The 13988-nt window shown below is 33.2% G+C and overlaps 1 protein-coding gene across 8 annotated transcripts in view; it reads right to left on the bottom strand.

The window, feature by feature from the left end:
* The window catches only part of gramd1a (GRAM domain containing 1A), a 61898-nt gene that overhangs the window by 34181 nt on the left and 13729 nt on the right, over positions 1-13988 (bottom strand). For 2 of the 8 annotated variants that reach the window (XR_012392479.1, XM_068214220.2), the window contains exon 1: positions 6084-6378. The exons of the other annotated variants lie outside the window; for them this stretch is intronic. Coding sequence is in view for 1 of the 2 variants with exons in the window: in XM_068214220.2 (XP_068070321.1) it covers positions 6084-6091 (8 nt within the window). In the remaining variant the exon portion in view is untranslated. Of the gene's footprint in view, positions 1-6083; positions 6379-13988 lie in introns of those variants that run through there. 8 annotated transcript variants of the gene reach the window in all.

Genomic DNA, 13988 nt, shown 5'->3' on the forward strand with positions numbered 1-13988 from the left:
GGCTTAAAGGCATGTGAAATCAATCCTTGATAATGGTAGTTGTTCCTAGGGCTGGGTGATACAGAAAAAAAATAAATAATAAATAATAAATAAATAAATAATAATAATAATAATAATAATATATATATATATATATATATATATATATATATATATATATATATATATATATATATATATATATATATATATATATATATATATATATATATAGATATTAGATAGGTAGGTCGGTAGGTAGGTGGGTGGGTAGGTAGTTAAATGGATAATTGGATGGATGGATGGAAGAGTATGTGGGTGGGTTGGTAGACAAATAGACAGGTGGACGGATGGATGGGTGGATTGATTGGTGGGTGGGTGTATGGATGGATGGATGGATATAGACAGACAGACAGACAGACAGACAGACAGACAGACAGACAGACAGACAGACAGACAGACAGACAGACAGACAGACAGATAGATAGATAGATAGATAGATAGATAGATAGATAGATAGATAGATAGATAGATAGATAGATAGATAGATAGATAGATAGATAGATAGATAAACATTTTTTAACAAAATAATATAACTCTAAGATAAAAAAAAACTTTATCCATCTCTCCATTTATATGTTTATCTATCTGTTGGTCTATCTATAACTATGCCTCTATCTATGTCTATTATCCAACCCTGACCATTTTTAGGGGAACAATATCCTTCTTAATTTTCTTTATGAAAAATAAATACACAAAATAATTTTAAAAAACTAAACTTGAAAAATGCTAACATTATAATAAAAAATAATACAAAATAAAAAAAAAATACATATAAAAAAATATAGCAAATAAGCCAGTCATTTTCATATTCAACTATAATAATAAGCAGTGTTTACCTACAAATACTTTGTCGGTATGAAAAAGAGCCTCTGAGCAAAAATGCATCCCAAAGAGAATGATAAGATGTTTAGGAAATGCACATTAAAGAACATTAAAACCATCATGATGTTCAATATTCACCACACAAAAAAATCATTAGGATTAAATTGCATATATTTATTAAATCACCAAGTCCAACTGTCTATGCATCCATTGCATGCAAGCTATTAAAGACCACAGCAATCATTAATGTGTACTAACTCTACTCCCTTTATAGCACCACTGGGAATTAACTAATGCAAGAATGGCATCTGAGATATTGAATAATATGCATATATCCCAGCAACCTTGACCACAAGTTTTCCTGTAACATATTGCATCGGGTGATTGGGTTCAGTTAGTTTGAAGTTTGAACTGGATATTTTGCACAAGAACTGTTTGGAAAGCAGCTTGCAATACACCATACAAATCCATTACAGAGAGTCACACTTCAGGACATCTGCAAGACGAGAAGATCAAGACAAGTCACAGAAGACAATAGCAACAGATCCTCACTAAAAATACACTAAGGCTATGTGAAAGGATGTAACCAAATATACAAGTATGGGAGGAACCAAAAACCTGTATGAATCAATGACTGGTCTGAACACTGCTTTTACAGAAAAGCATGACATATAGTTTAATGACTGGTTGACTCAATTTCTCCTCAACTAATCTTTATCAAACTGTCTATACGCTCTTATTGATTGGTGTACTTTATCTTTGACAACTTTGGATTCTGCCTGCAGATATCTGCTCGGATCTCAGTCTCATGTCGTCCTGGTAACAGAGGGATGGGGAGGGCAAATATCGGAGTCTCCAAGGAAACGTGGCAGGATCACGAGAATACACTTCTAGTTGCTGTAGTGGGCTTCACATGTGAGTAAGAAGTCAGTAGAACCAAATTAATGAGAATATATTTAAACAGTTACATGTGTCAGTAAAAGCAGTAAAATAATAAATAACTAAATAGCAGCAAAGCAACATAAATCAAGATCCTGATAACGGCAAGAATAAATTATTAGTTACATTTTTTGTATATTTTTTACCCCTTAGATTTTTTTCAATAGAAAGACTCATATTAAAGCAATTAAATCAAAGATCATTTTCAAAGCTAGTGCAAAAAATTTTAAAACTACAGTCTTATGTAAACACTATGGAGTCAATAATATAGGGTCATATATCCCTTTTAAAATAAAAGAAAGTTTTGCAAACAAAAAATAAATAAATAAATACAAATCCCCAAAAAAATTAATAAAATAAATTAAAAATTTGCACAGTGAAAATTAATTGAGAAATAAAAATGTATTTTGATAACAAAAATAAAGAACTGCGAATGGAAAATTAAGTTTTGAGACATAAAAACTAAAAGATTTGACAAGCGGGTGTAGTCAAGGGAACTGTCTCCATTTAAACGACGTCATCACCTGGAGACACAGTATCACCAGGGTAGTCTTAAGCCAGGATAATACTTCTGTGCCGAGTGATCGGCGTGACCCACAGCACAAGCTTTGCGCATTGTCATGCATTTATACTTCTGCATGCTGTTTGTGTTACTCTGCAATAGCACTTTCGAAACGCTAGCTGAAAGTGAGATTTTTATGTTCCTCTGTGTAGAGTTTCTTTGCTGGTGTTTTGTTTTTTTCTGAACGTTACCTTAAATGTACAAGTAGCTCATACTCACTCAATTTGGAGCAAGAACCAGCGGACGTGCAACAACTTTAATCATAAGGTAAACACAAAACAAAACCTTCCATCTGGACCTCCTTCAGGGGACTCAACACTCGCTGCAACGGGTTCGCGCGGCTCTCGATCCCTGCTCACACTTGTCAGCGCTACCAAGCCAATCAATCACAGAGCTTGCATTACGTGTCAATGCTAAATGCAGTTATATGATTTGCCTTTACAGCCCAGTAGGTCCAGGCCTGCCATAAACTCTCAAGTTCCCTTCACTCAGTCCCATTGTAAAACAGCATTGCAAACTCACGGTTGACTAAAAAGCAACTCAAGATGAGCATTGCAATTGACTGGACTGGTTTTGTAAAGGCAGTGCTTTAAAAATGTTTTGCAAATATATATATATTTTTTTGTTTTGCCGGTATTTACAACACTCAGGAGCCAACTCGGAGCCGGCCCGTGGCATAGGCAATATAGTCACAAGCTAAGGGCGCTGTACATCCAGGGGGGCGCTAGAAATGAGCGCGGTTAAGTTGGTTTTGTTATCGATATTCCTGACAAATTAAGTTATAGCGGCAAAAACTCAAAAACCTCTTACCCTAAAAAGATCTGAAGTGTGTTTCCTACAAAAAGACAAAGCTGGCTATGTTTCACAGTTGTCATTTTCTTTTCTTTTTTTTCCGCTCGACATTCCGACCACTGCCCTGCTTTAAGCCCTCGCAATATGCGTTTAGCCGGGGGAGCTCGCGCAGAGCAGAGCTCTCAGTAAGGGACAGTCTGAAAAGTGCTTATTTTTTTAATTTTTTAAATTTTTTATTGCTCCGCTCAGCACTAGATCTCTCGGCTAAACACATATTGCGAGGGCTTAAATGTGTGTGTGTGTGTTTGTTTCTTTGGTGCTGTCTATGTTTGTGTATGTGTGTGGATGAGAGACAGTGTGGTGCTGTGTGTCTGTGTGTTTATACAGACAGCTTGTTATAGCCTCCACCGAAAATATAACACTGTGTATGGAAAGCATCGTCAATGCACCGTGAAATCGAATTGAAACCAGTATAGGTTCACACCTCTAATATATATGTATATTTGCTATATATATAGCAAATATTTTAGTTTTCTTTAAATTTGTATTCAATATTTTTTAATAACATATAAATTTGTTTGTACTAGTTTTTTGATCATTATCTAGGTTATTTTGTTAGATAAGCTTCAGAATTGATTTCAGTACTGACTAATCTATATGCAAAAATATAATATTGTAAAGCTTCCTATTAAAAATATGAATTCAAAAGATAAATTTGTGAGGGGTGTACTTAATATATGCTGAGAATGGTATGCTTATTTTGCAATAAATTTGAATTTTATTGTTTCTAAATCTACAATACAATATATGCAAATCTAGACCATGTGTTATTCATGGTAAATCTTTTACAAAACAATTTACTGGTAATTATCAGCCATGACACCGTCTAGTTACTTTCAACAGTTTTAATACAGCGTATCATATCATCATACTCGATAATGGAACCGTTGTTCTTTCCTTCATTAAAGCTGTTAAGTACACAAGTGTTAAAAGCTTTGACATACTGATTGCATTGCTTAAATCAATATTAATAATGTTGCTATTTGCATCAAATAAGGTTGATTTTAATATATAACTTTAGAACATAATTTTTTTAATATTATAGTTTTAGTTTGACCTTAAAGCAACACAGAACAATACAAAAAGCAAAAAAAAAAAAAAAAAAACAGAAAAGAAATGCATAAAAAAAGTCATAAAAAAAAATATTGAAACCATGATTACATCAGTTCCTCCAGCCATTTAGAACATATTAATGGTAAAAATATGGAATTATTATGTGGTGATAAAAATGTAAATGGGCAGTATTGCGCTCCTCTGACACTATCGTTCAATCAAGCGTACACAATCATCAAGTTTAAATTACCGATATTTGTCTGTTAAAGTAATGCCCATTATCTTGCTTCATTCTCTCATTGATTTTATATAATAAAACACTTTAGTTTAAATAGTAACTCTTTCTCATTATTAATTAGTGGCTCATAACCAGGGCCAGACGGAATCTGTGGACGTTTTTTGCTATTTCTGCGGAGAATTTTGGTAAAAGTCTTCAGATTTCTGCGGAATTATTTTGGGAAAATTATAACTAAAACCTTAATATATGAAATAAAAAAATAACAACATCTTTTTAACTTTTATTTAATGTTTAAAATGCAAATCCAATTAGATTCACTTTATTTGGTAAATAAAGCAAGTTTGTAATATAATATATCTAGTAAAAGACAGAAAATATTACTGTACAAACTGCATTGTACATAAATATGATGAACATTTTCATACTATTCAATAATATTATTGAAATTAATAAAATAAACTGAATAAATATAGATTTACATTTACTCAAGTAAATAAACAGAATGATGGGCTACAAATCTGTGGAATTCTGCATGCCCAGATTTCGGGTGGGCCTACTCATTACCTGCCTATTATTAAAAGGATTGTTCCCCCAAACATGAATGGTTGAGATCTTTTTAAAAAAGCTGAAACCTATAACCATTGACTTCCATATAGGAAAAACAAATTCTAATGGTTTCAGGTTTCCAACATTCTTCTAAATATATTATTTTGTGTTTAACAAAAAAAAAAAAAAAGAAAGTCAAACAGGTTTAAAACAAGTGAAGAGTGAGTAAATGACATATAAGGCTGTTTAGATGTTTAGGATATTTGCTGTTTATCATTTATAAAGTACATAGGCCTATTCTGCATGATCTTTTTCTACCCAACACCTAAACATATCTATTGCCTTAATAACCATTAATAAGCATCAAATTGGACGTTTGTGGCAGTCATAATAGTTTCTAAATAGCAAGAATTGTTCCTAAAACTGAAGTGTGACGATATAACAAATCGATGATGATGTTCGAAAGAAACGGTTCTTAATTTCAATGAATCAGTGAGTTGTTGTCCCGAGTTCAACTGGCGACAGAACAATTCGATAACCAGTCGGATGATTCGTTTAAAAGAACCGACTCATTTGAACAACTCCTTAACGACTTGGACATCCCGTACAGCAAATGTCAACAGAATGAATGGGCGGCGTAATAATACTGAAGCTATCCCATACTAAAGCCGCGAGCTTCATTGACTGACATCAACACTGCGTAAACCTATGCATAAACAAGAGTGTGTTGAAAAGAAGTACACGTAAAACGCGATGCCAATTTGTATTCTGAAGGCGCAGCAACTAAAACTACAGCACCGATCTCCAGTGCTGAACGTGCACACTGAGATTGATCAAACAAAATCTTGATGTCATCAGTGCGGTTGAGGGACGCAATCGCGGTTGCATGCGCGTAAACGCCTTAACAACCTACTCCTGCACTGTGATGCAAGAACAACTGATAAAAGTGAATGGTCAATCAGCATTAGCATACGGCTCTGCAGAAATACAACATTCGCATGCACTGCAATAAACACATTCGCTACTTACTCGAACATGTCATTGGGTGTTTTCTCAATTCAATGCGCGATGTCCACGTTTATGTTACAGTAGCCTCTCAATATGGCACTGCGCCGACACAACAGACGGTACATTCAGATTAAGCAGCCCAATGCAGTGGAGACACCGCGTCCTCTGTTCATCCGCAGCCCGTTCTAGTCCAGCAGAACGCGATCGGTAAACATCCCCATCCCAAACGAGGTACCAGACCCCCTGCAAAACGCAAAGACCACCGCGGTCTCCACCACGAGCTCCCCCGGCTCTCCTAAAGCAGCAGCCTACATACGGCCAGGAGGAGGAGGGGGAGGAGAAAAGAGGATGTTCTGTGTGGAGGAGGGAATCAACACGGTTTGAGGCAGTGGCCCTCTCTTTACCACCACACACCCGGGCCAGCCCATAGAGGATTATGCTTAGAGTTTATGTGGAAGCACTTGAGTCAATAACAGTGGATAGCAAAGCATTGCTGATGGAATGAACGCCCAAAGTTGGCACAGTCATTCAAATGAAGGGCATCATTCAGATTATGGTAACTGGTAAATTGCTTTACTGTGGCTATAGTTTATTATAGAGTCTGTAGAGTGCATAATAATCCTGAGAGGTCTGGCCGTCTCCATAATCTGTTTTTCTGGGAGAGGTTGCCATAATCTCCGTAAGAAGGGTGAAGCGAGGCCAAGACATACATGTACACAAATTTATAAAATTTAGATTTGCTTGTTTATAAACTATGTAGACTTGAATATATTACAATTTAATTAGGATAATAGTACTTGCGTACTAAATGATAGTACTTGCTAAATGATTGAATATTTGATGCTAATACTATTAGCAAACAATAGGATAATAGTACTTGCTAAATTTTTGAATATTTGAATGACCAAACAATTTAGCATGTAATATCTTAAGAAAATGAACCGTAAAACATCTTATTTACAAAATATTAAAATTAATGACGTTTTAATTTTCTGAAAAATGCTATAGGTAAATTCCAATGCAACTTACCCCTTTGAAATTTTTTCTTTTTTAAATATTTCCCAAATGATGTTTAACAGAGCAAAGGAGATTTTCACAGAATGTCTGATACTATTCTTTTTTTTCTGGAGAAAGGCTTTATTGTTTTGTTTCGGCTAGAATAAATGCAATTTTTTATATTTTAAATAAATGATTTAAGGTAAAATTACTTAAACATTTTAAGGTCAAAATTATTAGCCCATTTTAACAGTTTATTTTTTTCGACTGTCTACAGAACAAACCATTGTTATACAATAACTTGCCTAATAACCCTAACCTGGCTACTTAACCTAATTAACCTAGCTAAGCCTTTAAATGTCACTTTAAGCTGTATAGAAGTGTCTTGAAAAATATCTAGTAAACTATTACTTACTGTCATCATGGCAAAGATAAAATAATTCAGTTATTAGAAATGAGATATTAAAATATCATGTTCAGAAATGTGTTGAAAAAAATCTTCTCTTCATTAATTGTTTGTTGTGAAAATTAATTACAGAAAACAGCAAGTAACACTGAATTAAATGTGACATTTTGAAGACAAAAACATATATAAATGATAATTAATCAGACATTACAGGTTTACAACATAGTGGCATCATTTCACATTTTAATTATTTGCATTTGTTTTTAAGGCCTGTGACTAAGGATTTCAACACAAAATTAAAACATTTGGGCACAATAAATTAAAAGTTTGTACCTTAAAGATCAAAAACATTTTAAAGGTTTACTCAATGAAAATGATAGTGTTATTAGTAAAATATACATTGAAAATTTCATTTCGTTGCTGAATACTGTTGCAACTCCCCAGAAAGTCATAAAGTTATGCACATATGTTCCCATAAGAAATCATGCCAATCGATCTAAAATTATGCATTCTGCACAAAGAGATATTCAAGTCATCTGTTGAAATTGTATCTATATCGCAATAGGAAAATATTGCAAGTTTTTTCTTAATAACGTGCAGCTGTGATACAGTGCTCAGCATGATTAAGTACACTTCGATTTGAATATAAATATTTTATCCATTTCTCAGTGAATATAGGCAATGTATTTTGGTGCATTTAAACAAAACAGATTTATTAAACAGATATATTTATTAAAATAATATTTTAGTCACCAAACATTTAGAAATTAAAAGACAATACAGTTAATTTCAAGCAAAATTACAACAACAAAAAAATACAATATACAAAATTTTTCAATTTCTTTTTGCGTCTTTTGATTTTTCCTTTAATAAATTTGTATTCAATTTTTCTATAACATAAATTTGGGTGTACTAGTTTTTAGACCGGTATCGTAAGTTATTTTGTTAGATAACCTCCAGATTTCGCTTCAGTATGGACAAATCTAATGTATATGCACAAATATAATATTGTATAGCTTCCTTTTCAAAATATGAATTTAAAAGATAGATTCGTGAGGGGTGTACTTATACATGCTGAGCACTGTATCTTTACAGCATCGATATCGCAATGTGTAAGTGTGAAATAGTCACATCGCAGAATCTGCAAGGTCAAGTTGAGATTATAATTATTCAGACATTACAGTTTACAACAGAGTGGCATCATTTCAAATTTCAACCTTAGAATGAAAAGTTAATTACTTGCATTTGTTTTTAAGTCCTGTGACCAATCATTTTAAGCTAATTTAAAGCATTTGGGCACAATAAATTAAACGTTTGTACCTTAAAGATTAATTGAACATTCATATAATTGTTTACTCAATGAAAAAGATAGTGTTAGAATTACAATAAACAGTGATAATGTCATTTCTGTTGCTGAATAATTATTTATTTAATTTGTATACTTGCTTTGTTATATTTTACTTTGCTTGTCCTGTTTTATTTGTATTTTATGCACATATGCTCCCCAATGAAATCATCACAATCAGTCTAAAATTATGCATTTTTACAAAGAGATAGTCAAGTCGAATATGTTGAAACTGTATCCATAACGCAATGTATAAATCACAGTGAAAGAAAATTTTGCAATGTAATTTTTTTTTCAATATTGTGCAGCCCTAATATATATAAATATATATATATAATATTACCTAAAACTAGTTCATGTGCAGTGAGCTGACAGTTCTATTAATAATGCTTTAACAATATGCTTACTGTTATTAATGCTTAACTTTAAAAACCTGTTCCCAACATGACATGCAGCAAATCTCTTTTTTTTCTCTCCAATCAATGCAATTTCAACCTGACATGTACACAGTACATTACAGATGCACGTCAACACAGTACAATAAGACCTGTGTGGCCTCAGGAAACACAGGTGATCGATGTCTTGCTACCTTTCACTTCTTAGGCTTTAGTGGAATTGATCAAACCCAGAAAATGCTCTGCCTGTGCAATAATCCACTAGAACCCGAGAGTTTGAAGCTCAAAGCGAGTCAATCTATTTCTTCAATCGCATGTATCTGTAGGGAACAGGGCTTAAATAGTGTGTGATCTGAGAAAAGCAACAGCTCTAATCAAGTCTGCCGGTTTGTGCAGGCCTCCTCAACAGATCTCAACAAGTTTATAGGGCCATATGGTACAGTGGACCACAAGTACATCATGGTCAAAAAGCCCAAAGCACCCCAAAGAGGCTTAGACGAATGAAATCTTCAGACTTAAGAAGCAACTGATGTAAACAGAGTGAACTACACTGTAAAAAATTTGACCTTAAATTCACAGTAAATTACTGGCTAATAATTGCATTACTTTCACAGTAAATTACTGTATGTAAATTCACAGTAAATTATTGTGAGGTAGTTCACAGTAATTTACTGTGGTTTTGTCACATTAAATTATTGTGAAATTACAACCATATATTGTAACTTTACAGTAGATAATAAAGTCCGTTACTGTGATTTCACAGTATTATCTTGTAGAATTAACTATATTTTACTGTGAATTTGCAAAATGATTACTGTGATTTAGCAGTAGGTTGCAGTTTAAATACCTGATTTAACTGTAAAGTTACAGTTATATCCCGGATTACTGTAATTTAACAGTTTGGTGCTGTAAAATTTCAATGCAAATTTAGGTCACACAAAAATGAAAATTCTATCTTGATTTACTCACCCTCAGGTTGTTCCAGCTCTGTTAAAAATGATTTTTTTTGTTAAACACAGGAATAAAAATATTAAATATTCCTCTTTGTGTCCAAACAACCTGAGGATGCGTAAATGACGACAGAATCTTCATTTTTGGGTGATCTGAGAAGACTCTAAAATCAAAATCAAAACAAACACACATACATTTTACAGATTTATTTAACAGTTTAATGACATCTGTGTAAACATTTCAGAAAACTTTCAAAAGGTGAAGGTGAAGCCTCAAAAAATACTATAAGAACATGTTAATAAAAAAATCTGACATCATATGAAGCATACATATAAAAAGCAGTGCTTCAGAGTGGGCTCTCTCTCTCTCATTATATATATATATATATATATATATATATATATATATATATATATATATATATATATATATATATATATTTATATATATATATACATATACACACATACATACACACATGAGAGAGAGAGACAAAACTTCTTGCTAAATTAGGCAGTCGTCTATTCAAGGTCAATCATTTTCCTGATAATTTTACACACTTGCTGGTTGATGTGTCTTCTCTGCTTCTTGGATTTCGTCTGTCTTCCATCTCCAAACTGGTGCCGAAAAAGCACCTATAAGCAAAAGGGCAGACAAACAGTTAGCTTCATACAACACTATTGGGACACTACTGCTGCACTACAGAGCAAAATTACTGTTAGCTCACTTTGAACATGCTGACAATACTGTAGCTCAGTCAAACTGCAATCATTTAAACAAAAACATCTGAAAAGCATTTCCATCACAAACACACAATCAAGAACAGTCTAACAACAAATAGTGGTTTTAATGACCTAGGCAGAGCATTTTAAAACAGTTGATTTGATTTACACCTTCTGTTTACAGACTATAATCTAATGCTGGATTCACACTTATTGCAAAGTTAACACATGCATCACAGTACTTGCTCTTGAATACTAGCAGGATGTTTCTTGCATCAAGCTAATTTTTCATGATTTAAATATTAGGAAAATTTTGCAAAAAAAACTTGATTGAAGTGATACAGCACTTGTGTTGTATTCATTTCAATCAAGTTTTTTGCAAACATTCAAAATATTTTTCAACGTTTTTTGAGTTTTACTTAATTTGTGCCGCCCAGTAAAAATTTCCCACTATTTATGCATTTGCAATGACTTGTATGTAATCCACTCACCTGAATAGGTAACTTCACATATGGTATAAGAGCCCCATCCTTTTAAAGACAGCTTCCCCTCTGGTCTCCAGCACAGACAAACAAATTGTGTCTGCAACACGGCCCTTTATAACAAGGGGACAAGGGGAGTCATGACTTGTGCTCCTATACATTCCTTGTTTAACCCCCCCAAAACAAGCCCTCATTTACAATATTTATTACCTTAAATTCCAGAGTGCAAAAGGCATCTTCAGCATACTTCAGTTTCAGACCAGATCCAAAGTCAGTTGTGAAATCCAGGTGAGGTCCCATGACCACTCGACCCTCCAAGGAATAAGACTAAAAGGGGGAAAGAAGGACTAAATTAGAGGTGTTTGTGAATAATTAAATTTGTTTGTAGAAACAAAGTTGACATTCCATGCTCTGCCTATTAAAAACCAAGCAAACAAACACACATGCCCAGTAAAATTGCTAATAAAAATAAAAACTATAGTTTAAAAAAATCTTTGTCTAATATTTACTACGACTGGAGGTACTGGTGGAACTTCTGGAAGAAGAAAAAGAGTTTGTACAAGAAACTGCTCACAACAAATCTGTGAAAAACTTGACATTTAAAAATCTAATAAAAATGAGGAAGGCATCAACATTACCTTTAATAATCAAGCAAGGGTTGATTGGTAGCATCAGTGTTTCAACATCAGTGGCTGTGGCTGCAAAAAAATATGAATATAATAAGAGTAGAATAAGACTCAACCTAACACACGCACACACACACACATAATCTATATTATATATATATATATATATATATATATATATATATATATATATATATATATATATATATATATATATAGGTTTAGATTGTGATAATGAATTTAGGTTATATTTGTGTGCTTAGAATTAACACTCACCTCACACTTCAGCTATTATCAGGTACACCTGAACACCAAAAAATAAAATCTACAGTTAGTGACAATATACATTTAGTTCTCATTAGTAAATGTTAGCAATGCATTAACACCAGTGAGAAATATACAATATGTACTGTGTTAGTGTTAGTTTAAAAGAATACAACTGAATTGTATTAGAAGCCTCATTTAATAAAACAGACTTGTTTCATAATGAGTTTAGTTTATTTAGCTAACTTAACGTTAACGTTACAGTGAACAAAATTAACGTACATGATGGTGAGTAACCGTTAACGTTAACTTAAGTGAAGGTCAGAGCTTACCTTAGTCATTTCACCTTTACTTCAGTCTTGTACTGAAACAGAAAATGCAGTTAACAAGAAGTTAATTAAAGAAAATTCCCTTTCTTTTTTCAGGAACTAACGTTAACGTTATGCTAATACCTCAGAAAACACTACAAGCACAATCTGGCGTCGTTAATTTCTTGTTTTAAAAAAAGGCGGGCTTAAACCCTGTACGTGCGAGTACAACTAAAGTACTCGGTAATTTCCTGTTAAGTGACATGCACTATACAGAAATACACATACAACAATCATTTAACGGACAAAAGTCATATTTTAACACTTACCGAGGATGAATCCGTTGGGTGAAGAGATGACGCAGGCGTTGTCTGTGGTGATGGCGCTTGTTGCGGTCGAGTCGAGTCAGTTCTGTTCAATGAATCGGCTCCTTTAAGTGAACAGTAAAGAGTCGAATTCGGCTCCTTTAAGTGAACAGTAAAGAGTCGAATTCGCCTGAAAACGATTCCTTTTTGTATAATATTGTAAGACGCAGACATATAATTCATTAATATTTCATCATATTGCTTGGTTCGTGTACTGCTTGTACACAAATTGCTTGTTGATGACTATGAGCTTATGAACACGTCTGATAACTGAATCTGATTCAATGTCACACAAGTCCTGAACCGAAGCAGTGCAAAAGTAATATATTGATTAAAATATAAAGTTAATTTTTTTCTTCGCCATTCAAAATATTACATATCTCTGACTTTAACAATAAGAATAAAGTTCGTTTGGAGTGTATTGAGAATTATTATTTTTTCCTCCCAGGATTCATTTCGCACCAAGCTGTATCAAGCTGTAATGGTGGATGAGATGGCACATACTATTATAAATATTGCTTTTAATATGTAATGAAATAAAGTTTTAACACTTTTTCATGCGAGAATGTAGTTCTTCAAAACTCAAATCTGTGGATTGTTAGTAAAGTTTGTGGGTAATTTTAAGTGTATTCTGCCGGTAGCGGAGATCTATGACTTCCAGGCGGTAACGGCGCTCATTACTCATGTATCCGCCGAGAGGCGCCTGTCTTCAGGCTAGACATTGGGACAATTGCCCCGTCTTCGATGGCTCTATATGCGTCCGAAAATGAAGTTTTAACTGTTTTTCATGCTAGAATGTAGTTGTTTAAAACTCTAATCTGTGGTTTATATATATATATATATATATATATATATATATATATATATATATATATATATATATATATATATATATATATATATATATATATTCTAAGATTAGTGACCTCCAGGCGATGACAGGTGCCCAATACTCATGAAACCGTCTAAAGCAGACATTTCCCTTGACATTGAAATAATTGTTGGCTGTTTAACAGTCTTTGGTTTCATTAATTAATTACTTTTAATTCCAGTTTATTATGTTTTG

Source organism: Danio rerio, chromosome 16 (assembly GCF_049306965.1).
Source record: "Danio rerio strain Tuebingen ecotype United States chromosome 16, GRCz12tu, whole genome shotgun sequence".
In the NCBI taxonomy this organism is placed as follows: Eukaryota; Metazoa; Chordata; class Actinopteri; order Cypriniformes; family Danionidae; genus Danio; species Danio rerio.